This window comes from Pan paniscus, chromosome 11 (assembly GCF_029289425.2).
Source record: "Pan paniscus chromosome 11, NHGRI_mPanPan1-v2.0_pri, whole genome shotgun sequence".
Taxonomy (NCBI): Eukaryota; Metazoa; Chordata; class Mammalia; order Primates; family Hominidae; genus Pan; species Pan paniscus.
In genome coordinates, this window is record NC_073260.2 from 86,802,391 (window position 1) to 86,830,202 (window position 27,812).

Genomic DNA, 27,812 nt, shown 5'->3' on the forward strand with positions numbered 1-27,812 from the left:
ACTCTGTCCTCCAGACTGGAGTGCAGTGGCACCATCTCGGCTCACTGTAACCTCCGCCTCCTAGGTTCAAGTGATTCTCCTGTCTCAGCCTTCCGAGTAGCTGGGATTACACGTGCGTGCCACCACGCCCAGCTAATTTTTGTATTTTTAGTAGAGACAGGGTTTCACCATGGTGGCCAGGCTGGTCTTGAACTCCTGACCTCAAATGATCCACCCGCCTCGGCCTCCCAAACTTCTGGGATTACAGGCGTGAGCCACCGCGCCCGGCCCCAGCGTCCAATTTTCAAAGCCTCTCTGCTCAGCTTCCAGAGATCCCAAGAAACTCTTAAGTGGAAGTATCTCGTATCCCCACGATGCGACCGGTCACAAAACACGCGACCCGAGACACTGGAAGTGGAGGCTTCTCGATGGACCAAGCTGCGCGGTTTTCATACCGACCCGCGGCCAGGCTGTCAGATAGGTGGCCGGCCACAATCACTGCCACCTTGGACAGGGACCCGTGAGCTGACGGCCATCAAGCTTCATAAACTGGTCGGAATCCAACGGACCGCTACTGCCGGAAACGGAAAGTCCTCAAGGGCGGGTTTTGGAAGCGGAGCGGAAGCGGAAGGCGGGTACCGGAAACGGTGTTTGGCGGAGGCCGCGATGGCCGAACCTGCGTCTGTCGCGGCTGAATCTCTCGCGGGCAGCAGGGCGCGCGCTGCACGAACAGTACTAGGTCAGGTGGTGCTCCCGGGTGAGGAGCTGCTCCTGCCGGAACAGGAGGACGCGGAAGGCCCTGGGGGTGCAGTGGAGCGACCGTTGAGCCTGAATGCTGGAGCGCGCTCGCGGGTGCGCGTTGTATGCGGCCCGGGCCTTCGGCGCTGTGGGGACCGCCTGCTGGTCACCAAGTGCGGCCGCCTCCGTCACAAGGAGCCCGGCAGTGGCAGCGGCGGCGGTGTTTACTGGGTGGACTCTCAGCAGAAGCGGGTGAGCTGGGACTCCGGAGGGGTGGTGCGGCAGTGAGAGTGGTAGCCCTGCTTTGAGAAGACCTCCCAAAAGAAGAGAGGGACCCTGAGGCCCTCTTTTGTTCAGGCAAACCTAGAGCCACCGTAGTCTTGTGCCCACTTCTGCATGTCCTTTAGAGGGACCGTGAACAATAGGAGCATAGCCTGAGAAGGGCGACCAGGAGAGAAAAACGTTTGGAGACCGTGAGTCATGATTATAGTCTTCAAAACCACACAGCAGGCCTGCCCTTTGGAGTCTCAGAGGGCAGGACTAGGCTCAATGAGTGGATGTCATAGGGAGTTAATTTCTCCTAGAACAGGTAAGAATTTCATATAGAAAAAATTGTCTATGGAATGGGCTTCCTTGGTTGTAAGGATTCCTTTACCACTGGACTTACGCCACAAAGCTAGAGACTTACTGGTTGGGGTGCCTAAGAGATAATGGAGTTTGGACTCAATTAACAGACTACCAGAAGCTGCACACCCGGCACTTTATGAAGTGATTTTCTTTTACCGAAAGTGGCATTTGATCAGATTTCTCTTTAATGACAATAAAGTAACCACAAAGGACTTGCTGAAGGTATCTTCCAATGGTATCTTGTCATTTATGGCTGTTTTTTCATTCTGTTTCTTTTTGTAGTATGTTCCAGTAAAAGGAGACCATGTGATTGGCATAGTGACAGCTAAATCTGGAGATATATTCAAAGTTGATGTTGGAGGGAGTGAGCCAGCTTCTTTGTCTTACTTGTCATTTGAAGGTGCAACTAAAAGAAACAGACCAAATGTGCAGGTAATTACGGGAGCCTTTGGTTTCAGAGAAACAAACATCCATTCCCTAGAACACTCAGATATCCAGAAGGCTATCTGAATTGTCTCCAAAGCATGACCTAGATCTCTGAGCTTGTATATAATTGCCCCAGGCTCCAAGAGTTTCTTCAGATGCTCCAGGATCAGAGCCACATAATTATTATTATTTTTTTTTACATTTACAATTTATTTTACATTGGCTACATTTGTTCTTGGGATGTTTCATTTCTACTGAGTTGAAAGGTTGTATCTGTCATCGCCATTATTTGTTATGTCCATATCCTCTGGACAAGGATGTCTGCTGTAGGCTTAGAGGAGGGACAGGTGGTGCAAATTGACATTATCAGCTATCCATCCATCCTGGCTGTAGGTCCTAGGAGCTGATAGAGGAGTAATGTTGTTACCTTGGGTTTTCAATTTGAGCTTTTCAGGTAGCATAGCCACACTCTTCTTGTCTATCCAGCCCGAAATTTAGTGATTTCTTCGCCTCTTCTCATTCACTTCTCATGAAAATTTAGTTGCTTAATCCTATTTTGATCCTATTTGATTCTGTCTCTGATCTTTGGCATGTCCGTCCCTTTATCTCCACAAGTTCAGGCTTCAGCTCCCTCTTGACTGGTCTCAGTCACTTCTTCATTAATCCCTGCCTCCACGCTTTTACCTCACCATCCAGGATTTTGAGAGCTGACATCCTCACACGGTCACTTTCTCGAAAAGAAAAGACAAGATTCTCCAAAATCTACAGAATTCCTTGGCATTACACTCCAGGTGTCTTTCCTCATCCCTAATTATATCCTTCATACAGCCATACTCAAATCACACCAAACGCCATTAAACTCAATTTCCTGCCCTTATTTGCACATGCTGTTCCCTCTGTCTTGATTGCACTATCCCTTCGCACCCTATGGAACACATTCTCATTCTTTGAGACCTAGGCTAAACATGACCACCTCTGTAAAGCCATCTCTAGTTGTCACTTTTCTCGTATCTTTGCTCTAGCACTTACTGGATTGAGCCTCGACTGAGGTTTGTTTATATGTACCTCCCCACTGCCCTCCAAGACCAAATGCTTCTGAAAAGCAGAGAATGTTTTGTTCCTTTCTAGTTTACATAGTCACTAACAAACAGTAGGTACTTAATACGTTTTGTTGAGTGAACAGAATGAGTTCACTCTCCATTTCCTCAGTTTCATCCCTTTGAAGTTTAGCTCTATGAGGTTTTTAAGTAAATCCTGCAGGGAGAAGTGTCAGTGAATTATTGTTTGATTTTGCTTTGAATAATTTGCATGCCGGAGTTCCTTCCTTTCTCTGTAAATCTGTAATTCTCTAGGGTAGTGCCACCTAATATAACTTTCTACAGTGATGCTGTTTTGTATCTGCACTGATTAGTATGGTAGCCACTAGCTGTTGAGCACTTGAAATGTGGCTAATGCAACTCAGGAAATTAATTTCAAATACCTAATTTTAATTTAAATGTAAGTTTAAACAATTGGCTATCTACCATATTGGACAGTGCAATCCTAGTGTTCTCTGGCCTTGAGATGGCTCCTCGTCTGTGATTTCCTGATTGGTGAAAGGGAATGATACATGTGTTCCTTTTTTTCCCCAAGACTCAACTCCAAAGTGACTGTGGGAATCCTATAGTGCAGTCAGTCCCTTAGCCACAGAACTGTAGGTGGCTGGCATTGATGCCTGTGAGAAAGAACCAATAGTAGCACCTGTAGTTTGCTGAGAGGAAATGAACTGGTTTTTAATATCATTGTAGGTTGGAGATCTCATCTATGGCCAATTTGTGGTTGCTAATAAAGACATGGAACCAGAGATGGTCTGTATTGACAGCTGTGGACGAGCCAATGGAATGGGTGTCATTGGACAGGATGGTCTGCTTTTTAAAGTGACTCTGGGCTTAATTAGAAAGTAAGTCCTGATGTCTGCTGGCTTGACTGCTTTTTATAATTATACATTCTTGGAAAGTTGGTTAATCTTCAGGATTCAGATTCTTTGTAACATTTGAATTTCTCCTCAGAGTTAGAAATCAGTATCCATTTTAACACATTTGGAAACTCATGAATTTAATCCTATCTTCTTGGAAACATATCAAATTCAGATGTGTTTGGCTGTGTAGTTTCTGGTGGGCTGATACTTCATGCCTTAAGCTCTTACTCTGTATTCATATCTTCCTTCCCAGGCCTGTTGCTTATTTGACTTAGCCCAAATGTGAAAACTGGCCTTTCCCCTGTTCTGAGTCACTTGAATACAGATGCAGTCTGCAGTTGTATAAAATTATCAATTTTTTCTAATTATGGGGGTCACACACAGCTTAGATTGTGATATTCAAGGTTATGTAGACATTCACAGAAGGCTTCTGACACTTGGTCATACTGAGGCATACTGAGGTTCATGCTGAGGCAGATTCTCTTTTTGGTGTTTAGAACTTTACCCACCCAAAGCTGTGCCATATTCAGGGGCTTTACTCCTAGAGCCAGTGAAGTTCAGAGCTATCTTGTATGCCTCTCCTTACTACATATCCTAAAGATCTGGAGAATTAAGTTTGGACATCAGAGAAGCATGTTTTTAACCAAGCAGCATGTTATTAACCAAGCAGCACCCTTATGGTTTGAAAGAGCCAATGTTCCTCTCCAAGTACTGAATTTAACACAAGAGAATAATATGGCCAGGAAAATAAGTTTAAAGTGTCTTAACACTGTAGATAAAAAAAAGTTATGATTCCCAGTCTAGAATTAAAGTGCTCTGACCATCTAGGGGAATGACTTTTACAAAGTTGGTAACCTAGGGAGTTTGATTTCTTTGTAAGGCATAGCCCACCTCTGTGATTTCTAGTATACCTTTGAACAGTGTAAAGTTCCTTCTTGGAAGAAAGGAGGCAGCAAATGTCATCACGTGCCTTGTTCTTGTTGAACAGCTATGGAGAACTGCTCAGAAAAGGAATCACATTCTAAAGGAGACTCCGGACACACCTTTGCCACTTCATTAAATTTCATTTTCTTTTCTCTTCCCACTAGGCTATTAGCTCCAGATTGTGAAATCATACAGGAAGTGGGAAAACTCTATCCACTGGAGATAGTATTTGGAATGAATGGAAGAATATGGGTTAAGGCAAAAACCATCCAGCAGACTTTAATTTTGGCAAACATTTTAGAAGCTTGTGAACACATGACGTCAGATCAAAGAAAACAGATCTTCTCCAGATTGGCAGAAAGTTGATATAGGTGGACTTTTTTACAGGTCAGTTGAGGCAAAAAACTATGGGTTTTTTCAGGTGAACCTCCCCCATTTAAATACTCAGAAGATAAGGTGTGAATGTATGTATTATTAGAGTCCTAAAGTATTTTTTATAAGTTACTGGTTTTCACCCACGCTTTTGTGGGAGAGAAAATCATTGCAAAATCATATTTTTTTTTGTTCGGTACAATGAAGTTTACTAAAAAACAGTATTAGGGTTTATTTGGAGTTAACTCCCTTAGTAATTGCTACAGCTTCCATAATTAACTGGAGGTCAGCAGTAAAATAATTTTGTGATTATAACAGTAAGCTAGGTTCACCAGAGGAAATGTGGAATACATAAGTATAAAGCAGCAAAGAAATGTCACCTGTAGTCCCATTATTCAGCGGGTAACAACGAAATACTTTTTCATTTACCAAGTATTGTGTTTTGCATGGATTAATTCCTTTATTCTAACTGCAGAAGACACTTATCCTAATTGAAACTGAGGCACAGAATTTAACTTGGCCTGCATTCTCTATATTCATCAAATTGAAATTATAATTATAGCTTATATGCCACTTTGTCTATATTCATCAAATTGAAATTATAGTTATTATAGCTTATATGCCACTTTGTAATATACTTTTGTCTACTTCAAACAGCATGATACATTTCACAACTTTAGTCACATATTTCATGTTACAGGATATTTTTGAGTTTTATTATATAAATAACACTGAGGATTTCTGAATCCAAATCTGGCCAAGTCTTATTTTGCTAAAATCATTTCCTGGGAGCTAAGCATAGAAAACTCTTCTATGCTATTTAGTATATTAACCAAAACCTTTAGAGGTAAAGAGACTGCCAGGTGATCCACATCAGTGATTCTTGGTTTCTAGACCTCTGAGAATACGAGATACAGATCCCCTGAAGCCTATCCATAGAAAGTCCTTTTTGGATCAAAGAGATTATAGAACTCTATTTATTGATAAAGACCAAGGAGCTGTGTGTGTTTCTAATGTTTTCTAAGGACTGGATGGTTTTTAGTTCAATAGCTTTTAGGGGTACAAGTGGTTTTTGATTACATGGATGATTGTATAGTGGTGAAGTCTGAGATTTTGGTGTACCTGTCACCTGAGTACTATATATTGTACCCAGTATGTAGTTTTTTATCCTTCCCCTTCCCTGTTCCGGGTCTCCAGTGTCTGTTATACCACTCTGTGTGCTTACCTGTAGCTTAGCTCCCACTTACAAGTGGGAACATTTGGTATTTGGTTTTCCATTCCTGAGTTACTTCACTAAGAATAATAGCTTCCAATACTATCCAAGTTGCTGCAAAAGACATTTTTTTATGGCTAATATTCCATGGGATATATATACCACACTTTATCCATTCATTGGTTGATGGGTACTTAGGTTGGTCCCATATCTTTTATTATGAACTGTCTAGCCAGTTTTTAAATAGAAAGGTACTGATATAATTTATTAGGTGAACACAGTTCCTTAGGAATTAAATTGTGAAGGGGAGGGGACACAGCAGAGAAGTAATCTATTGGTTCTTTTGAGATATTGAATACATGTCCCGAATTTGCTAGCTGCTTAACTAGCAAGTTAACCCAAACTGTCAGAGTAACTGAAGCAAATATGTCCAACTGGGACATAAGGAACATGAGATTTGTGTAATAAGTAGGTTATCTAACGTGTTCATGTGTCTAACACTTTCTAGCTATTTTCAAGACAGACTTTTATCAATACTGTGTTTGCTTTCCAATTTAATCTGTTACAAATACATATGAAGAATCTAGTTGGTGCCAGGCTCAGGGAGGATAGAAAGATAGGTACACAGATTTGTCCTGTTAGGATCCTACCATTAGGAAGGATTAGGAAGAGAAGCCCTCCATGCCCATACACTGCAAGGGAGAACAGGGTAAGAGCCACAGGAGGGAACAAAATGCTATGGGGACTCAGTAGGGATAGGTCAGAACAGGCTGGATCCTGCAAAGCTTATTACTGAGCTGGGTAACAACGAGTATGATCAGACAAGGCTGGAGAAAGTCATACAATTTTATGATGCCAGTTTAGTGAATATTAAACTCTTGATGTAACCGTTTAAACAATTTCAAGAGATCTCTCACAAATAGATGTACAAAAGTTGAATTAGCATGTCCAAAGCCATGTGGTTTTGAGGCTAATTCCTTGTTACATTTTTTTTTTTCCCTCGAGACAAGAGTCTGGCTCTGTCGCCCAGGCTGGATCTTGGCTCACTGCAACCTCCGCCACCCGGGTTCAAGCGATTCTCCTGCCTCAGCCTCCTGAGTAGCTGAGACTACAGGCACGCAACACCATGCCCAGCTAATTTTTGTATTTTTAGTAGAGACGAGGTTTCACCGTATTAGCCAGGCTGGTCTGGAACTCCTGACCTTGTAATCCACTCACCTCAGCCTCCCAAAGTGCTGGGATTACAGGCGTGAGCCACTGCACCCACATTAACTTTTTATTACTTAACATATCTGAGCACTTCCTGTGAGCCAGGCACTGTGGGAGATTAAAAAGCATTAAATGTGGTCCCTGACATTATTGTGAAGCTCTGAGAAGATGTCATGCAAAGACACTTGCCTATGTGCCACTGCCACCCTCTGCCCTGCTCTTTGGGTCAAGGTACCTCCAAGCACCTCACTCCTGCAGCTGCATTATTTATTTTTTGAGATGGAGTCTTGCTCTGTCACCCAGGCTGGAGTGCACTGGTGAAATCTCGGCTCACTGCAACCTTCGCCTCCCGAGTTCAAGTGATTCTCCTGCCTCAGCCTCCCAAGTAGCTGGGACTACAGCTATGCACCACCACACCTGGCTAGTTTTTGTATTTTCAGTAGAGAAGGGTTTCACCATGTTGGCCAGGCTGCTCATGAACTCCTGACCTCAGGTGATCTGCCCACTTCGGTCTACCAAAGTGTTGGCATTACGGCGTGAGCACCTGGCCACACAGCTGCAATCTTAGGCCCATCATTCCACTGAGTTCCGAAGAATATAGCCTTTTCCTGAAGAAACTCCTTTCTTCAATGCTTCAGGCCAGTTGTGAGTCTCTAAGTAAGTGGACAGGATATCAAACACTGTTAGAGAGTAAACAGAAAACACAGTGACCAGAGAGGGAAAAAAAAGAACGAGTAAATGAAATGAAAAGGATGTTCTGTAATATTTCGTTCAACAAACCTATTCTGCACCAGATGTGGTACTAAGGTCTTGGGAGAGGCAAGGACACAGGCTCTGCTTGCTCTCAAGGACCTCAGCCTACCCTGAAAGATACAGGCCTATGAATGGATAGGGTGCAACAGAAAGGAACACAGTAAAATGGGAAACAGAAGGGCTCTGCTGTGGGGCCTGGGATGGGGAAGGGCCAAGATGCTCCTGAACTGAACCCTGAAGATCAAACAGGAATTCAGTGGTGAGAGGTTAAAAGCTGGGCATTCTAGATGAAGGGGACAATTTTTTTTTTTTTTTTTTTTTTGAGGCGGAGTTGCACTCTTGTTGCTCAGGCTGGAGTGCAATGGCACGATCTCAGCTCACCGCAACCTGCACCTCCCAGATTCAAGCAATTCTCTTGCCTCAGCCTCCAGATTAGCTGGGATTACAGGCGCCCGCCACCATGCCCTGCTAATTTTTGTATTTTTAGTAGAGACGGTGTTTCTCCATGTTGGTCAGGCTGGTCTCGACCTCCCGACCTCAGGTGATCTGCCCACCTTAGCCTCCCAAAGTGCTGGGATTACAGGTGTGAGCCACCGTGCCCAGCTTTTTTTTTGTTTTCGAGACAGAGTATCACTGTCACCCAGGCTGGAGTGCAGTGGTGTGATCTCGGCTCACTGCAACCTCCACTTCCCAGGTTCAAGCGGTTCTCATGCCTCAGCCTCTGGAATAACTGGTATTACAGGCGTGCACCACCATGCCTGACTGATTTTTGTATTTTAGTAGAGATGGGGTTTCACCATGTTGGCCAGGCTGGTTTCGAACTCCTAACCTCAGGTGATCCACCCACCTCGGCCTCCGAAAGTGGATTACAGGATTACAGGTGTGAGCCACCGCACCTGGCCAAGGGGACAATTTCAACTATCTTTAACATAGTTGGTGACAAGGAAGAAAAGAGAATGCCTCTTAGTGGCCAGAATATATGTCATGACATACATGCAATAAAGTCCACACACATTAGTCACAGAGGAGACTGACTCAAAGGCCACTTAAACACAGTGCAAAGCAGCAGCACCAGAACTCACACACGCTGGATGGGGGCCGTGTAAGAAGTACCTTGATTGATGGCCAGTATCTCTGAATGATAGTTTTTCCCATTCTGGTTTCTGACCATGTATTCCTGGATTGGCAAGCGTGCGGTCTTGACAGAGTATTCCCGGGCCTTTTGAAATGTCACCTTCTGTAAATATATAGTTAAATATTTTTCTTATAAAAATTATACATGAGTATATTCTCAATGTAATACAGCATTAAAAATAAGTAGCCTATTATGGAATGGAAGAAACTGCAGATAATGAGTTAACTGTCTCAAGAGCTTATGTGACAATATCTTACTTTTTGGGGGGTCACTCATCCACTGTCCTCCACTCACTACCACTTAGAACCAAGAGGGAAATAAACAAAAGAGGCACATCTGCAGCCACAGTAGGCATCAAAAGGCCCAAGCAGTCTAATCAATCAGAGCACATTCTGAGCCCTAACTCAGTAAGACCCAATTCTGGATATCTGGAACTTCCAGCTCATTGCCAAAAGGCAGCATCAAATTAGAGGAAAAGGTAGACAAGATTCAAGACAGGTGCACCACTGCAACAAGTGGCATTAGGGTGTGAGAAGAGAGAGCCCAATTAAAAGAAAGGGGCCAGGTGAAGTGCCTCACACAACACTTTGAGGCCAAGGCCAGAGGACTGCTTGAGCCCAGGAGTTCAAGACCAGCCTGAGCAACATAGGGAGACCCTGTCTCTACAAATAACAAAAAAAAATTAACAGGGTGTGCTGGTGTGTGCCTGTAGTCCCAGCTACTCTGGAGGCTGAAGTTGGATGATCACTTGAGCCTGGGACATATATCAAGGCTGCAATGAGCTGTGACTGCACCACTGCACTCCAGCCTGGGTGACAGAGGAGACCCTGTCTCAAAAATAAAAATAAAAGGAAGGGCTCTGAAAACTGCAAAAAGGAGTCACAAGAAGTCCATCAACTTGAGGCCATTTAGTGTCGGAGTACAGAAACTGATGTCCCTTTATAAGATGTTCCTCAGTCATGAAGTCCCTCAGACTGAGTCATGACTCAGTCAGATTACATTTGCTGCCTTGTAAGAAGCACAGGAAAGATTTTCTACCTAAGACTTCAGGATTAAAGAGAAAGGTTCAGATTACTGGGATAATTAACATGCCAAGGCTTGGAAGGGGTCTCAATAGTGTTAACTATATCACTCTAACCACCCATTCATTGTCTGTTCTCTATGACTTCTCCAAGAGGCCATGTGGCCATTCAATGGACAGCTCTTGTGACAGGGAGTTCATGCATCCTGGGACAACCCACTCCAGCTTTGATAGTACCAGCTGATAGGAAATTCTTGATCTTGAGCAAAATTCTCTGTTTTCTTTGAGACTTCCACTCATTCATCCTAGGTCTATTCCCCCAAGGCCAAACCATGCAAGTAAGATGGCCCTTCCAAAAGATGGCCATTCAGAAACTTGAAGGCAGTGATCATGCCCCCAGGAATCCTCTGGTCTCCAGATTGTAGCCTCAGTTCTGTCAACTCTTCTTTGACTGAGTTTCAAGTCCCTTCATCATTCAGGACAAGTTGAACTTGTTCTAAGCTAGTCAGTATCATTTTGTTGACGGTCCCATAACTGACTGGCCATCATGAGTATGGTCTAACCAGGTGGAATAGTGTGAAGTCGACCTAGTACCTTTTCGGTGCTGACACCTGCCTCTCACTCACATGAAACAAAATTTTAGATAGAACTTCCAAAAATGTTTTAAGCGATACAAGGACTTATTTGAAAGGATAAAACTCCTTTGCATATATGAGCTATATGATACGTTTGTTTTATAAAAAGTCTTATTCCTTTATAATCACTTTGAAGTACAGAATTCAAAATTAGTAGGATATTTGGGTGTTGCCCTAGAAGAGCTTACAATTTAGTTTATGTTCTTTGCACAATGATTCATAATAAAATGACTCTCCTTGAAGAAATATTGTTCTTAGCTTATTTCTGTGAAGAAGCCAAACTCCAATAACAACCAAAAAGTTCTAAACATCTCACAAATCTTCCAGTTATTTTTCAGTTTAAATGTTGGTGGACAGATAATATGTTAAAACTGCACATCTGTAAGTCATGCACTGCTCACTGACCCTCCGAACTTAACTCCCTCAAAAAAGGGACTGTTGGCCAGGCACCGTGGCTCATGCCTGCAATCTCAGCACTTTGGGAGGTTGAGGCAGGTGGGTAACTTCAGCCCAGCAGTTCGACACCAGCATGGGCCATACGGTGAAACCCCAACTCAACAAAAAATTAGCTGGGCGTGGTAGCGCCCACCTGTGGTCCCAGCTACTTGGGAAGCTGAGGTAGGGGGATCAATTGAGCCTGGGAGGTTGAGGCTGGAGTGAGCTGATTGTGCCACTGCCCTCCAGCCTGGGCAGCAGGGCAAGGCCCTGTCTTTGAGGCGGGGGGGGGGGGGGGGGGGGGGGCGCTGTCACCCTGCTGCAGGTAAGACTAATAAACTTAATTATTATTATTATTTTTTTTTTTTAGAGACAGGGTCTCACTGTGTTGCATCACCCAGGCTGGAGTGCAGTAGTGTGACCACAGTTCTCTGCAGCCTCTAACTCCTGGGTTCAAGTAGTCCTCCAGCCCTCCAGACTTTGTGTGTGCATGAAGCAGAGTCTCGCTCTGTCACCAGGCTGGACTACAGTGGTGTGATTTCAGCTCACTGCAACCTCCGCCTCCCTGGTTCAAGAGATTCTCCTGCCTCAGCCTCCCGAGTAGCTGGGACTACAGGCACAGGCCACCACACCCAGCTAATTTTTATATTTTTAGTAGAGACAGGGTTTTCACCATGTTGGCCAGGATGGTATCGATCTCTTGACCTTGTGATCTGCCTGACTTGGCCTCCCAAAGGGCTGGGATTATAGGCGTGAGCCACCACGCCCGGCCCTAACTTTTTACTTTGAAATATTTCAAACCTAAGAAAAGTTCAAAACAATAATACAATCAATATTCATTCCTGTAATCTAGACTCACCAGTTGTTAATATTTTGCTTTTTCTCTCTGTATATACATACATATTTTGGGCTGGACAGGGTGGTTCATGCCTGTAATCCCAGTGTTTTGGGAGGCTGAGGCAGAAGGATTGCTTGAGGCCTGGAGTTCAAGACCAGCCTGAGCAACATCAAGAGACTTCGTCTCTAACAAAAATACAGAAAAAAAAAAATTAGCTGGCCATGGTAGCATGTGCCTATAGTCCTACGTACTCAGGAGGCTGAGGCGCAAGGATTGCTTGAGACCAGAAGTTCAAGGTTGCAGCAAGCTATGGTCGCACCACCTCACTCAGCCTGGATGACAGAACAAGACCTTGTCTCAATAAAAAATAATTTGCCAAACCATTTCAAAGTAAGCTACAGACATCACAATACTTCTTCACTAAATACTTAAGCATGCATCTAAGAACAATGACATTCTACCTTACCACAACCACAATACCATTTTCACTTCAAAGAAAACTTTTAAATAATTCTGTAATTTCACTTAATACACAATCTACATTAAAATCTCCTAAACTTTCCCCAAACTGTCTTTTATAAAGCTTTCCTCTCAATACAGAATTCAAACAAGGCTCACATACTGCATTTGGCTATTACAGTTTTTTAACCTTTTTTTCTTTTCCTAATTGTTTTGTAGAGATAGGTTCTCAATGTGTTGCCCAGGCTGGTCTCAAACTCCTGGCCTCAAGTGATCCTCCTGCCTTGGCCTCCCTAAGTGCTGGGATTACAGACATGAGCCACTGTGCCTGGACGAACCTCTTTTAATCTGTAACAGCCTCCTGCCTCGGTTAAGTCCAGTCCAGTTGTTTTGCAGAATGTCCCACATTCTGATTTGTCTGTTTCCTCACAATTAAATTCAGCTTAAACATTTTCTGGGCCAGATGAGGACTCATGCCTATAATCCCAGCACTCTGGGATGCTGAGGTAGGAGGATTGCTTGAGTCCAAGAATTCGAGGCTGGACACAGTGAGACCCTGTCTCTACAAAAAATTTTAAACACGAGGCTGGGCACAGTGGCTCACACCCGTAATCCCAGCAATTTGGGAGGCTGAGGCAGGAGGATTGCTCAAGTCCAGAAGTTTGAGACTAGTCTGGGCAACAAAGTGAGACCCTGTCTCTAAAAAAAAAATTTAAAAACTAGGCCAGGCACAGTGACTCATGCCTGTAATCCCAGCACTTTGGGAGGCTGAGGTGAGTAGATTGCTTGAGTCCAGGAGTTCAAGACCAGCCTGGAAAACATGGTGAGAACCTGTCTCTACAAAAAAATATAAAAATTAGCTGTGCATGGTGGCACACACTTGTAGTCTCAGCTACCCAGGAGGCTGAGGCAGGCGGTTCAAATGAGCCCATGAGATTGCGGCTGCAGTGAGCCATGATCGCACCACTGCACTCCAGCCTGGGCAACAGAGTGAGACCATGTCTCAAAAAAATTAAATTAAAAACTAGCTAGGTGTGGTGGATGGGCCTGTAGTCCTAGCTACTCAGAAGGCTGAGGTGGTGGGAGGATTGCTTGAGCCCAGGAGATCGAGGTTGCAGCAACAGAGCAAGGCCCTGCTTCAAAAGAAAAAAAAAAAACATTTTCTGTCAAGAATACTACACCTCAGGAGGCAGAGATTGTACCTGTATGGGTGATACTAAGTTTGATCAAGTTTGGATAAGATGGTGACCACCAGAATGCTTTACTGTAATGGTAAATCTTTGCCTTTGTTATCTGTAGGGTGATACTTTGAGACCATGTAAATAGCCGGTTCCTCCACAACCTTTCTTTCAATTGAGTCAACAATTGTATTAGGAGTGACAAAATGATGATTTTCTAATTCTATTATGCATTCCTTATTAGCTGCATTCTTCTGTAAGTAGCCCCTGCTCGTATTTTAGATGATCACTATGGAGTCATGGAACACTAGTATTTTTTAAATAAATTCAATTAAATTAACCTATCATCTGTGTTAAATATACATACATCTCATACATACAGGAACATAGATAGAACACATCTACCTCTACCTATATGTAAAATATACCCACAAACACATACTTTGTGATCATATAATGTCTCAAGAAGGATACACAAGAAAACTTGACATCGGTTGCCTCGGGAGGGGAATTGGGAGACAAAGGTAGGAAAGACTTTCACTCTACTCTTTTATATTTATATGTTAATCTAACTTTTATTAAACTTATTATCTATGTAATATGTTAGTAAATATAAACAATTATCTTAACAAACAGCTATATAACAAACATTTCAAAATTCCAGTGACACCCCAATTATTCCTCTAAAACTCCAACAAAAAAAATCTGGATAATCCTAGGAGTTTGAGGTTTTGGGCTAAGACTATTTCAGCAGAGAGATCAACCTTAGAAGGAGCAAACTACTCCCTCAAAGAACAGCTAGTAAGAATGTTGAGTTGATGCTTACTTGGTCAATATCAGAGTTATCCTTGCAGAACTGAAGAGAGAAACTCAACAATGGCTATGTAATTACCAAACAGTGCCCAGTCCAGTTCCCGACTCTTGATTTCGCTGACATTGCTCATGAGGAGAGAGGAACTTCACCAGCCAGAGGGCCAACCTGGTGGGGATGGCTCTTTCTTCCTGTTCCCTCTGAGTTTAGACCCTCTAGAGGAGACTATGACAAGGCACATGCCTCTAAAAAGTAAGCACTGCTTTTTAAAACAGATGTTGGGGCTGAAATGTATACTTACCTTCTGAATGCTTTCATCCACAAGCCCACCGAGGATGTAAACTTTGTTTAGATCAACATCTTCAAGAGCTAATGAAAAAATGAAGGCCAATGAGATCAAATCTGTTTTATAATTTCTAAATCCAGAGAAAGCAAAATGAAAGAATTATTAACAATAAAAGTAGAAATTCAGTAGAAAACAAAGAAACTTGCTCAATAAAACCAAAAGCTAATTTTCTAAAATGGCCAATAAAACAGACAAACTGTTGGCATAGCTAATCACAAAAAAGGGTAGCAGACCCAAATCAACATTAGATTCAGAAAGGAAACAAAATTAAAACTGCAGAAGAATGTGAAATAATTAGATGAGAATACTGTGATCAACTGAATACCAATACATTTGAAAATTATGTGAAATGAATGATTTTCTAGGAAAAAATAGATCTAACATTGATCCAAGAAGGGCTAGTGGGGTAGCAGACCAAGGACACTGGGAAAGACTGGCAGGCACTACACAAGGCCCAGATAAGGATGGAAACCCTAAGTCTGTGCAGCTGTGAGCCATGGTAAGACACATCGAAGCATCCAGTGAGGCCCCTGCCTGTAAGAGGAGCACTGCTCATGTGCATTACTTTTTGTGGGGGTGGGGAGGGGTGTCCTTGAGGGGCTTTAATAAATTCTGCCACAGGGAATAATGAAACACAGGAACAATGGGCTATACGAATCCATGCATTCAACTACATACCGTGTTCTGAGTCAGGAGTCAGGTACACAAGGGTTTCCAAGGGAAATAAACTAAAGCAGTCTTCTTCTGTTATGTCTAACTGGAAAATGCAAACAGTCTAATGTTAAAACAGCTCACGGCTGGGTGGGGTGGCTCACGTCTGTAATCCCAGAACTTTGGGAGGCTAAGGTGGAAGGATCACTTGAGCTCCGAAGTTCGAGACCAGCCTGGGCAACATGGTGAAACCCAGTCTCTACTAAAAATACAAAAAAATTAGCCAGGCATGGTGGCATGTGCCTGTAGTCCCAGCTATAATACTTAGGAGTGAGGTGGCAGGATGGCTTGAGCCCAGGAGGCAGAGGTTGCAGAGAGCCAAGATCAATGCCACTGCACTTCAGCCTGTCTTTTAAAAAAAAAAAAAAAAAAAAAAAAAACCCGCTCAAAATTCAACGACTAGTTACTGGGCTTCAAGTTTCTATCAGGCATGGCTCTAGGTTTATCAAGGAACTGCACATGTGACAGCTTGACAGCTTCTTCTCAGAAAGTACCTAGTTAGGAGGGAAAGTAGACACAGACGTTCAAACCTATGAAATGAGACAGCAATATGGGGTTCTGACAGAGGTACGGGGAGCATGCTCCAGGACTACAGATGAGGGAGTAACATTGGGATGACCTTCTGGGGAAGGAAATGCTGGAACTGGGTTTCTGAAAGGAGATTTTTTTTTTTTTTTTTTTTTTTTAAAGACAGGGTCTGGCTCTGTCACCCAGGCTGGAGTGCCGTGGCATAATCTAGGCTCACTGCAACCTCTGCCTCTCAAGCTCAAGTGATCCTCCTGACTCAGCCTCCTGAGTAGCTGGGACTACAGGCGCGCACCACTGCACCGAGCTAATATTCTTATTTTTAGTAGGGACGGGGTTTCACCATATTGCCAAGGCTAGTCTCGAGCTCCTGAGCTCAAACAATCCACCTGCCTCGGCCTCCCAAAGTGCTAGGATTACAGGAATAAGCCACTGTGCCCAGCCTCAAAATAGATTAATATTGACATACACAAAAGGAGAAGAACTCAAAGCTGAGGGATTAAGAAAGGCACGAAGACAGGAAAGTAAGGGAACTATGTGGACCTGTAAAAAGGACTGTTTGGCTTATGTAAAAGAATCATTAAAACAACTACATAGAAGAAAACTGGAACTAGCTGCACTACAAGAGAGACTGTGAAGACAGTAACAGCAAAACAGCTGGCTGTGCAGCCCCGCGCAATGCACCCTTCACATCCATCACTTCCATGGACCTTCCTGGGGAAGGCCACAACTGCTCAGTCTCAGCTACACAATGCAAACACACTGGGCATTTTCAGTGACATTTGAGAAACTCATTTGGATTCTTGCATGTATATGTATCACTAAATGTATGAGATCCTAGAGAGAGGTGAAAAGTACCTTAGTACTCCCTAAAACTTCTTAAATTTGCATTACTTCATAAAGGGATTCCTTCTCTTCCCCCAAAACTCATGTTTCCCAATTCACCATTAATGAGAACAAGAAAGGAGTCATGGCATTTCCCAAAAATATTCCTGGAGTATACAGTCTAGCATAAATATACGGGATACAAAATACAGTCCTAGACACTGGTAACCGTACTTTGCCAATGCAGTAGGAGGATGAGAAAAAATTTTAAATTTAAGAACTTATGAGAGGTTCTGAATTTTTTTAGACTTCAATACTGAAAATGTAACATATATATGAAAAAGTAAAAAAAAAAAAATACTATTACCCACAATAACTTTAAGATGACAATTCAAATAATATGCAAAAAGAGACTTACCAGGTAACTAGAAAATCCATCATTCATCCTCACACACTCTTCATAAAGGGGACTGTCTGTTGTGAATCCAGTGAGGCAGATCCAAAATGGCCTGTCAGCTTTTTTGTTTGAACCATACAACCTTCGAATCTGTCCAGCCAGTCTACTTAATTCCTTCAAAGAAATAAGAACAACTCAGGGCAAAAACATACCAACTCACTCTAAATTAGCTATCAAGAAATGGCTACAATAAGTTAACTGAACGCTACTCCAGAAAACCCCATGTACTAGGAGTACATGTGTGTGTGTATTATACCTTATGGCATCACACCTTACAGACAAAAGATAATGATACAAGTCCAGAAACAGTGAGGTAGTGGAAAACAGAATTTGCCCTCCTGCTGGCCCTGCTGTTAAATGTTTAATATATGAAATTCTCATTTTAGCTTTTATCTAAAATCTTATGTAATACTATTTAAGTTATTAAAGAGCTTTCATTAATATACAGAAATGTTTACAGAACATCATATAAATTTGGTACCTTCTTCCTAACTTCAGGAGATGCAATAGGGTTGGAAGTTTTAACTTTTTACCCTGAATCACAGACAATGCTCTTATATAAAAGCAATTTCACAATTTGGCTTGATTTGTTGGGTAGGAGAAAAAGACTCTGGGCCGGGCGCGGTGGCTCACGCCTGTAATCCCAGCACTTTGGGAGGCCGAGGCGGGCGGATCACGAGGTCAGGAGATCGAGACCATCCTGGCTAACACGGTGAAACCCCGTCTCTACTAAAAATACAAAAAATTAGCCGGGCGTGGTAGCGGGCGCCTGTAGTCCCAGCTACTCGGGAGGCTGAGGCAGGAGAATGGCGTGAACCCGGGAGGCGGAGCTTGCAGTGAGCCGAGATCGCGCCACTGCACTCCAGCCTGGGCGACAGAGCGAGACTCCCTCTCAAAAAAAAAAAAAAAAAGAAAAAAAAAGAAAAAAAAAAGAAAAAGACTCTGGGTTTGATTTAATCTGCTATCTTAATTCAACAATATGGATTTTTTTTTTTTTTTTTTTTTTTTTTTTTTTGTTTGAGACAGGGTTTGGCTCTGTTACCCAGGCTGGAGTGCAGTGGTACAATCATAGCTCACTACAGCCTCAAATTCCTGGGCTCAAGTGATCCTCCTACCTCAGCCTCCTGAGTAGCTGGGACTACAAGTACAGGCCACCATACCTGGCTAATTTTTAATTTTTTAGCGGCAGGGTCTTCCTATATTGCCTAGGCTAGTCTTGAACTCCTGGCCTCAAGTGATCCTCTTGCCTCGGCCTCCCAAGATGCTGGGATTATATGCAGGAGCCACTGTGCCCAGCCTAATAGTAGGGAATTCTTGGTTAACATTTTCAGAGGACTAGAGTTAGAAGTTTCAGGTAGGAACCTCAGATCTGCAGTTTTCCTAACTTATCTGAAAAATATGCAAACACTAGCACATAAAACAGATGTCTAAAAAGAGAGTTTACAATTTACATACTGTGATGTAAGGCCTAAAATTAAGGCCCAGTATTATGCACTGCCTTGACATCTGTCAAAACTGGGAATACTTCAAATAGCCTAATAGTAAGCTCCCCTCCCAACTCTGCTCCCGTAGATAAGGTCTCCTAGCTTTAAAAATCCTTTTTATACAAAATCAATGTGCAAAAATCACAAGCATTCTTATACACCAATAACAGACAAACAGCCAAATCATGAGTGAACTCTCATTCACAATTGCTTCAAAGAGAATAAAATACCTAGGAACCCAGCTTACAAGGGATGTGAAGGACCTCTTCAAGGAGAGCTACAAACCACTGCTCAATGAAATAAAAGAGGATACAAACAAATGGAAGAACATTCCATGCTCATGGGTAGGAAAATCAATATCATGAAAATGGCCATACTGCCCAAGGTAATTTATAGATTCAATGCCGTCCCCATCAGGCTACCAATGACTTTCTTCACAGAATTGGAAAAAACTACTTTAAAGTTCATATGGAACCAAAGAAGAGCCTGCATTGCCAAGTCAATCCTAAGCCAAAAGAACAAAGCTGGAGGCATCATGCTACCTGACTTCAAACTATACTACAAGGCTACAGTAACCAAAACAGCATGGTACTGGTACCAAAACAGATATAGACCAATGGAACAGAACAGAGCCCTCAGAAATAATGCCACATATATCTACAACTATCTAATCTTTGACAAACCTGACAAAAACAAGCAATGGGGAAAGGATTCCCTATTTAATAAATGGTGCTGGGAAAACTGGCTAGCCATATGTAGAAAGCTGAAACTGGATCCCTTCCTTACACCTTATACAAAAATTAATTCAAGATGGATTAAAGACTTAAATGTTAGACCTAAAACCATAAAAACCCTAGAAGAAAACCTAGGCAATACCATTCAGGACATAGGCATGGGCAAGGACTTCATGTCTAAAACACCAAAAGCAATGGCAACAAAAGCCAAAATTGACAAATGGGATCTAATTCAACTAAAGAGCTTCTGCACAGCAAAAGAAACCACCATCAGAGTGAACAGGCAACCTACAGAATGGGAGGAAATTTTTGCAATCTACTCATCTGACAAAGGGCTAATATCCAGAATCTACAATGAACTCAAACAAATTTACAAAAAAAAAAAAAAAAAAAAAAAAAAAAAAAAAAAAAAAAACCCCACCAAAAAGTGGGCAAAGGATATGAACAGACACTTCTCCAAAGAAGACATTTATGCAGCCAAAAAACACATGAAAAAATGCTCATCATCACTGGCCATCAGAGAAATGCAAATCAAAACCACAATGAGATACCACCTCACACCAGTTAGAATGGCAATCATTAAAGTCAGGAAACAACAGGTGCTGGAGAGGATGTGGAGAAATAGGAACACTTTTACACTGTTGGTGGGACTGGAAACTAGTTCAACCATTGTGGAAGTCGGTGTGGTGATTCCTCAGGGATCTAGAACCAGAAATACCATTTGACCCAGCCATCCCATTACTGGGTATATACCCAAAGGATTATAAATCATGCTGCTATAAAGACACATGCACACATATGTTTATTCCGGCACTATTCACAATAGCAAAGACATGGAACCAACCAACAATGATAGACTGGATTAAGAAAATGTGGCACATATATACCATGGACTACTATGCAGCCATAAAAAATGATGAGTTCATGTCCTTTGTAGGGACATAGATGAAGCTGGAAACTATCATTCTCAGCAAACTATCACAAGGACAAAAAACCAAACACCGTATGTTCTCACTCATAGGTGGGAATTGAACAATGAGAACACATGGACACGGGAAGGGGAACATCACACACCAGGGACTGTTGTAGGGTCGGGGGAGGGTGGGAAGGACAGCATTAGGAGATATACCTAATGCTAAATGACGAGTTAATGGGTGCAGCACCAACATGGCACATGTATACCTATGTAACAAACCTGCACATTGTGCACATGTACCTTAAAACTTAATAATAAATAAATAAATCCTTTTCATCAAGGGTCCAAGGCATAATCTCTGTTTATCCCTATGGAGTTTTGGTTCCCTGCCAGCCCATGGAATTTTCCTAACAAGCCAATCACATCCTCCTATAGTAACCAGGGGGCACCTCAACCCCTGGATACTACAAAGCCCACCTCACACAGCCCCTTGCTGTTCAGTCTGTTCTTGATTACAATCCCCACGTGGCCCTGTATGGTATACAGTATCTTCCTCCCCTGGGCTGTAAGTATATGAGACTCATGAACTGCTGTGAATCTCATCTGTCCAGTGTCAGGTGTCATGCATTCTGCCATTCCCAGAACTCTAGTGTGGGAATCCCTCTTTCATCAATGAGGTGAATGAGCATCAATTAAAACACATACATTGAGGCCGGGCACGGTAGCTCACGCCTGTAATCGCAGCACTTTGGGAGGCTGAGGCAGGTGGATCACCTGAGGTCAGGAGTTTGAGACCAGCCTGGCCAACATCGCAAAATCCCGTCTCTACTAAAAATAGAAGAAAATTAGCCGGGTGTGCCAGGCGCAGTAGCTCACAAGGTCAGGAGATCGAGACCACCCTGGCTAACATGGTGAAACCCCATCTCTACTAAAAATACAAAACCTTAGCTGGGCAAGGTGGCAGGAGCCTGTAGTCCCAGCTACGTGGGAGGCTGAGGCACAAGAATGGCGTGAACCCAGGAGGCGGAGCTTGCAGTGAGCCAAGATTGCGCCACTGCACTCCAGCCCCAGCAACAGAGTGAGACTCTGTCTCAAAAAAAAAAAAAAAAAGTGTCAGGCGTGGTGGCAGACGCCTGTAATCCCAGCTGCTCAGAAGGCTGAGGCAGAAGAATTGCTTGAACCCAGGAAGCAGAGGTTGCAGTGAGCTGAGATTTTGCCATTGTACTCCAACCTAGGTGACAAAAGCAAGACTCCATCTCAAAAAAACAAAAACAAACAACACACACATTGCAAAAAGTTCTTCCACCAGGTAATCTTCCCACAACATGCTACCAGGCAAATATTCCTCTTCCCAAAGGTTTAGTGTCTGGAAAACTGAACCTGAAAGGTTCCATCCAGACTCAGGATATCATGAACAGAGAGGCAAAGATGTTGGGCTTAAAACAGAAGACAAGGTAAAAATTTGCAAACTAAACCAAACTATATATATTCTCTTCCAGGTTCGTTACAACAGCCACCTTGGAACTTAGTAACCCAGTATAGAAAATCAAACACTTTACTAGTTTACTAAGGAATCCCAGAAGCTGGAGTTGACCATATTCTTCGGAAAGCTGTACCCTTCTGGGCCTCCCTCATGGCGAGCAGGAATTCCAGGCTTAGTGGATGTTCTACCTTCTTTGACATGTAGTGGGTCATACTCAAATCGATACATAGTCTTGGTCCTGAGTGTTTGGCTTCCAAAAGTTTGTCTTTGGTTAGAGCTCTCAGGAAACGTTTGCTGTGCTGGGGGCAAATGCCTAAAGCAGAAATATCAGAAAGAAATAAAAGTGGAAAACCAGAGGAATATTATATAAGAAACAAATCTTAGCCAGGTGGGTATTTATTTTGCATATAAAGAGAAACTTGATACTGATGTAAGGTATTCGTACATTAGAAGATTTACACAGTGGTGAGGAGTATGGGCTCTGCAGCACACAGCAGGGTTTAAATCCAAGTTCAGTTTGTTCATTGATTAGCTAAATTATCTTGGGCATAATTATGTTACTTAATTTCTCTAAGCCTCAGTCTCTTCACCTACAAAATGGGAATGATAATAACAGCTCCTCTCTATTGAGGTAATCCATGTAAAATTCTTATAACTGAACCTAACACAGAATACTGAATAAATATTAGCTGTTGCTGGTATCACTCCTATTCTGAGCTTATAAACACGTTAGTTAGATAGCTTATATTTGAAAAGCAGCCTTAAATTTTGTTTTTTGTTTTGTTTTTTTTGAGACAGAGTCTCACTCTGTCGCCCAGGCTCTGGAGTGCAGTGGCTCAATCTCGGCTCACTGCAACCTCTAATCTCCCAGGTTTGTGATTCTCCTGCCTCAGCCTCCCAAATAGCTGGGACTACAGGTGCGTGCCACCACACCCGGCTTTTTTTTTTTTTTTTTTTTTTTGTATTTTTAGTAGATATGGGGTTCCACCGTGTTATCCAGGACGGTCTCGATCTCCTGACTTCGCAAATCCACCCACCTCGGCCTCCCAAAGTGCTGGGATTACAGATGTGAGCCACCACACCCAGCTACAAATTTTGCTTTCTTTGATGTTTTGATTCCCAAGAAAATAGGGCAGTGGGTCCCACATCCCAGATGCTTTTTACTTATACAAAATTCCTACTCTCATTGGAACATGCAGACACGTTTGCTAAAAAATAAATATTATACCAACAGTCTCATTTATTGTCACCTGGATTTTCTGCACGATTGGCTTTTCTTCGTTCTTTTTCTTGCTTTCTTTTGCTCTTCTTTGCTGCAACTGTCTTTTCCCAGTGTCTCTGTTTTCTCTGGACATTTTTCTTATATTATCCAGAAAACAAAATTGTTTGAGAACTTCATAAGCACCAAAAAAGGAAAATGAACATTAGAAACATTTGCTTTTTTCTATTTATATATAAAGTTTGGAGAGAAAGAGGAAATTACTCTTAAAAACAAACCTAGACTGGATCGTGTTTAGAGAAAACAGAGCCCCAGAAAAAGAGACATGACCTGGTCAAGGTCACAGAAAATTCATTAGTGACAAGGCCTGGAGTTTAGATTTCCTGACCCTTCAGAGGTATATCAAAAATTCCTTTTGAAATTTACTTTTCCTATGACTCAAATGGAACTAAAACTTTAAACCAGTTAGCAGAAAATTCATCACTCAGAATACACAAAACTCATTCCGTCTCTCTTTTCACTACCAGTATCCATCTTTAAAACAGGGGTGTCTTGAGACATTCCATCATTCAAGGCCTATGGCCAGGCAATTCACGCACTCACCGAGCACCATGCCGTACTGCCTGTGGCCAGGATCTCTCCCTCCTGGCACTCGCCTTCCGCATCGATCTGCAGAAGCTGGAAGCCTTCAGGAAGTCCATCTTCACCTGTCTCCTCTAGGATGCCTTCTTGCCCCTGCAGCACAGGTGACTCTACTTTCTGAGTACTCCCTTCCAATTTCCAGTCCATGGACTTAGTCCTCTGTCCTTTCAACCAGACTGGAAAAAGGCACAATTATGTGAGCTATTACATTATTTCACTAACATAGGTATCTCCCTACATCCAAATGACAAAGTGTTATTGTGTTACTGAAAGAAGTGTGTAAAATACTGAACCAGATTTACTGGACTGAGAAAAGCATGTGTCTTCCAGATACATGATTCAGCAGAGAAACAGTTCAGTAGTAAGGAAGTTTTTTTTGTTTGTTTGAGACAGAGTTTTGCTCTCATTACTCAGGCTGGAGTACAATGGTGTGATCTCGGCTCACTGCAACCTCTGCCTCCTGAATTCCAGTGATTCTTCTGCCTCAGCCTCCTGAGTAGCTGGGATTACAGGCATCTGCCACCAAGCCCGGCTAATTTTTCTATTTTTAGTAGAGATGGGGTTTCACCATGTTGGCCAGGCTGGTCTTGGACTCCTGACCTCAAGTGATCTACCCATCTCGGCCCCGCAAAGTGCGGGGATTACAGGCATGAGCCACTGCACCCAGCCCCAGATACACTTCTTAGAGGACATGCACAACACCTGACATCTCCAAGCAATCAATGATTATCCATAGCTGCAGTGACACAGATAACCAAGTTATTTATTGTGTACTTTAAAATGCATGATATGATTTGAGGGTAAGACAGATTGCAAAAGCCACTTCACCTCCCCCATTATGTTTCAACCACTTTATTTTCAAAATTGTTCCTTTAGCAAATATTTATTGAATACCTACTGTAAGTAAGGTACTATACTAGAGACATCCTGGGAGAATGTACCTATATATATAGTAGAGTGACATGAAACCAAGAATTCTTTTAGGTTGTTGGTATGTATCAGTTTTTTTAAACTATGTATTTCCTCCAACTCAGTTGAGCACCACTGCAGTAGAAAGCCACAGTCACCACTGAAAATGTTTAATATCCCTCAGAAGTGCTGAGGTTGAATACTACAGACAAGCACTCTTACACAACACTTAATGATGTCATAATTTCAAAGTGGAGTTCAAAATCTGAGAACGATATGAGTCAGAAATGCTTTAGTCAATGGTCAAATGTCACAGAACACAAATGATGTGACCATTACCTATGGCTGGTCCTCCGGGTGTAGTCACACAACCACTTTTATGAAAAATATATCTTAAAAAGTGTTAAGTCTATGTAGTATGATTCATGTATATGGTGTTAAAAAAAAAAAACTATAATGGAAAGTAACAATCCACACTCCTATCCCTTCCACCTCTAGTGGCAACCCTTGTTAACCAGTTGTTTTTTGTTCTTTTGGTAATTAACTCCTTAAACTGAAATCATACGCTTACATCATTATTTCATGATTCATCAGCTTTGAATGTATTGACTCCCTATGAAACATAAGAATTCAAATCGCTTAAATCAGTCCGTATTATTACTATTTTTGAGACAGGGTCTCACTGTTACCCAAGCTCGAGTGCGGTGGCACAATCATAGTTTACTACAGCCTCAACCTGCTCAAGCAATCCTCCCGCCTCAGCCTCCCATGTAGCTAGGACTACAGGCATGCATCACCATGCTTGGCTAATTTTAAAATTTTCTGTAGAGATAGGGGTCAACCCCTATTTAAATTACTTATTTTGAGATGGAGTCTCACACTGTCACCCAGGCTGGAGTGCAGCGTTGCAATCTCAGCTCACTGCAACCTCCGCCTCCCAGGTTCAAACAATTCTCCTGCTTCAGCCTCCCCAGTAGTGGGATTACAGGCGCCAGCCACCAGGCCCAGCTAATTTTTTTATTTTTACTAGAGATGGGGTTTCACCATGTTAGCCAGGCTGGTCTTGAATTCCTGACCTCAGGTGATCCGCCCACCTCGGCATCCCAAAGTGCTGGGATTACATGTGTGAACCACCGCACCTAGCCTATTATTTTTAATTCTTCATTAGTTATCTTGATTTTGAAATTTGAGATCAAGTTACCTTGATCTTTACATTTTTTTGGCAAAGATTTTAAGGGTACAGTTTAATGAATTTGTGTATGTGGTAAAATATACTAACTCAATGAGCTTTAACAAATGTATAGGTTCTGTGTTACTGACAATCCTGTCAAGATATGGAACATTTCCATCACCGCAGAAAGTTTTTGTTTTTGAGATGAAGTCTCACTCTGTTGCCTAGGCTGGAATGCAGTGGCATAATCTTGGCTCACTGGAACCTCCGCCTCCTGAGTTCAAGCAATTCTCCCATCTCAGCCTCTTAAGTTTCTGGGACTACAGTCACGCACCACCATGCCCAGCTAATTTTTGTATTTTTAGCAGAAATGAATTTCACCATGTTGACCAGGCTGGTCTCGAACTCCTGACCTCAAGTGATTCACCTGCCTTGGCCTCCCAAAGTGCTGGGATTACAGGCGTGAGCCACCACACCCAGCCTCACTCCCCAGAAAGTTTAACTTTCTTCTCCACTTTCCAAATCAGTCTTCATCCCATTCCCACAACTTGCCAAAGGCAACCACTGTTCTGTTTGCTATAACCATGGATTAGCTGTATCTATTATACAACTTCATATAAATAGATGCAAACAGTATGTACTCTTTAGCACTTGACTTTTTTCCCCTCAAAATATTTGAGACTTATACATGTTGCTGCATGTATCAGTAGTTGTTTTATTGCTGAGTAGCATTCCATTGTATGAATATATCACAATTTATTCTGTTGATGGGCATTTGAGATTTTTTCCAGCTTGGGGAATAAATCTGCTATGAACATTTTCATAGATGTGTTTTTATGGATACATGTTTTCACATCCATTGACTAAGTTTTAAGGTAGAATTGCTAGATCATAGCATAGGTGTGTATTTAACTCATAAGAAACTGCCATCCATTTCCCAAAGTATTATACCATTTTACACTGCCTGTCAGCAATGTATGAGCATTCCAAATGTTCCACAGCACCACCATCTGGGGACCTGTACACAGATTTCTGGGGTTCCTTTGCTACACCACTCCCTCCCTGCTGTATCCAGCCATCTCAGCAGCCCTAAATTCAACTGTTTCCTCCACCCAGTGACACAGACGTACTCTGTATGGGCTCCGTGTCACTATGCACCCTCAGGTAGAAAGCCAGGGTGACTGTGGGGCTTAGCTTGTGTGTTTCTTTTCCCTCAAGGATTACAGTCTTGTCCTGACTACTGCCCAATACCTGAAAACAATTTCTTCATATCCTTTCTCCAGTTTTATAGTTTATTGTAGGAAGGTAAGTCCAATACCCATTCCTTCTGTCATGACAATTACCAGGAGTCTATTACTTTTAAGAATATTTTAAAACTTCTACTTCTTGTTCAAGTTATAGTATTTCTGACTCCCCAATCTTTAGGCTGTGAACATGAACACCCTTATATTTCTATCTCTGTTCCCCCTTTAATTTTCCAACTGAGCCTTTAATTTTATATGGTCAAGGTAGGTTTTACATTTTGCCCTGACAAAACAATTAAGTGCTTTGTCTATCCCCATGGTATTTTCTAAAATTTGTAAACCAAATTTGTAAACTATTATTTTTTCAGACAGGGTCTCACTCTGTTGCCCAGGCTGGGGTGCAGTGGTACAATCACAGCTCACTGCAGCCTTGACC

The 27,812-nt window shown here is 42.4% G+C and overlaps 2 protein-coding genes across 13 annotated transcripts; one reads left to right on the forward strand and one right to left on the reverse strand.

Moving 5' to 3' along the window:
* EXOSC3 (exosome component 3) lies at positions 1–26,955 on the forward strand. 9 transcript variants are annotated; one of them, XR_010109146.1, is made up of 6 exons: positions 63–969; positions 1,627–1,776; positions 3,558–3,709; positions 4,816–5,038; positions 22,208–22,579; positions 23,938–26,955. XR_010109146.1 is itself a non-coding variant. In XM_034967452.3 (5 exons), the coding sequence occupies exons 1-4, from the start codon at positions 646–648 to the stop codon at positions 5,015–5,017; spliced, it is 828 nt and encodes a 275-aa protein (XP_034823343.1). In that variant the 5' UTR covers positions 63–645; the 3' UTR covers positions 5,018–5,038; positions 23,938–26,955. The 9 variants fall into 9 exon arrangements, 6 of the variants coding, with proteins under 6 accessions (XP_008966009.1, XP_034823343.1, XP_034823344.1 ...); XM_034967452.3 differs by lacking the exon at positions 22,208–22,579; XM_034967453.3 differs by lacking the exon at positions 23,938–26,955 and having other exon boundaries at positions 22,208–22,987.
* TRMT10B (tRNA methyltransferase 10B) lies at positions 5,206–24,199 on the reverse strand. 4 transcript variants are annotated; one of them, XM_008967774.6, is made up of 8 exons: positions 24,014–24,199; positions 23,442–23,550; positions 22,380–22,504; positions 17,536–17,688; positions 15,735–15,813; positions 15,012–15,079; positions 9,312–9,435; positions 6,776–8,098 (listed from the first exon to the last, which is right to left on the reverse strand). In XM_008967774.6, exons 1-8 carry the CDS (start codon positions 24,197–24,199, stop codon positions 8,019–8,021), a joined length of 924 nt encoding a protein of 307 aa, XP_008966022.3. In that variant the 3' UTR covers positions 6,776–8,018. The 4 variants fall into 4 exon arrangements, with proteins under 4 accessions (XP_034823341.2, XP_008966022.3, XP_003805161.3 ...); XM_003805113.5 differs by having other exon boundaries at positions 6,776–8,125; XM_034967450.3 differs by having other exon boundaries at positions 5,206–12,447.
* Positions 26,956–27,812: the final 857 nt, after the last annotated feature.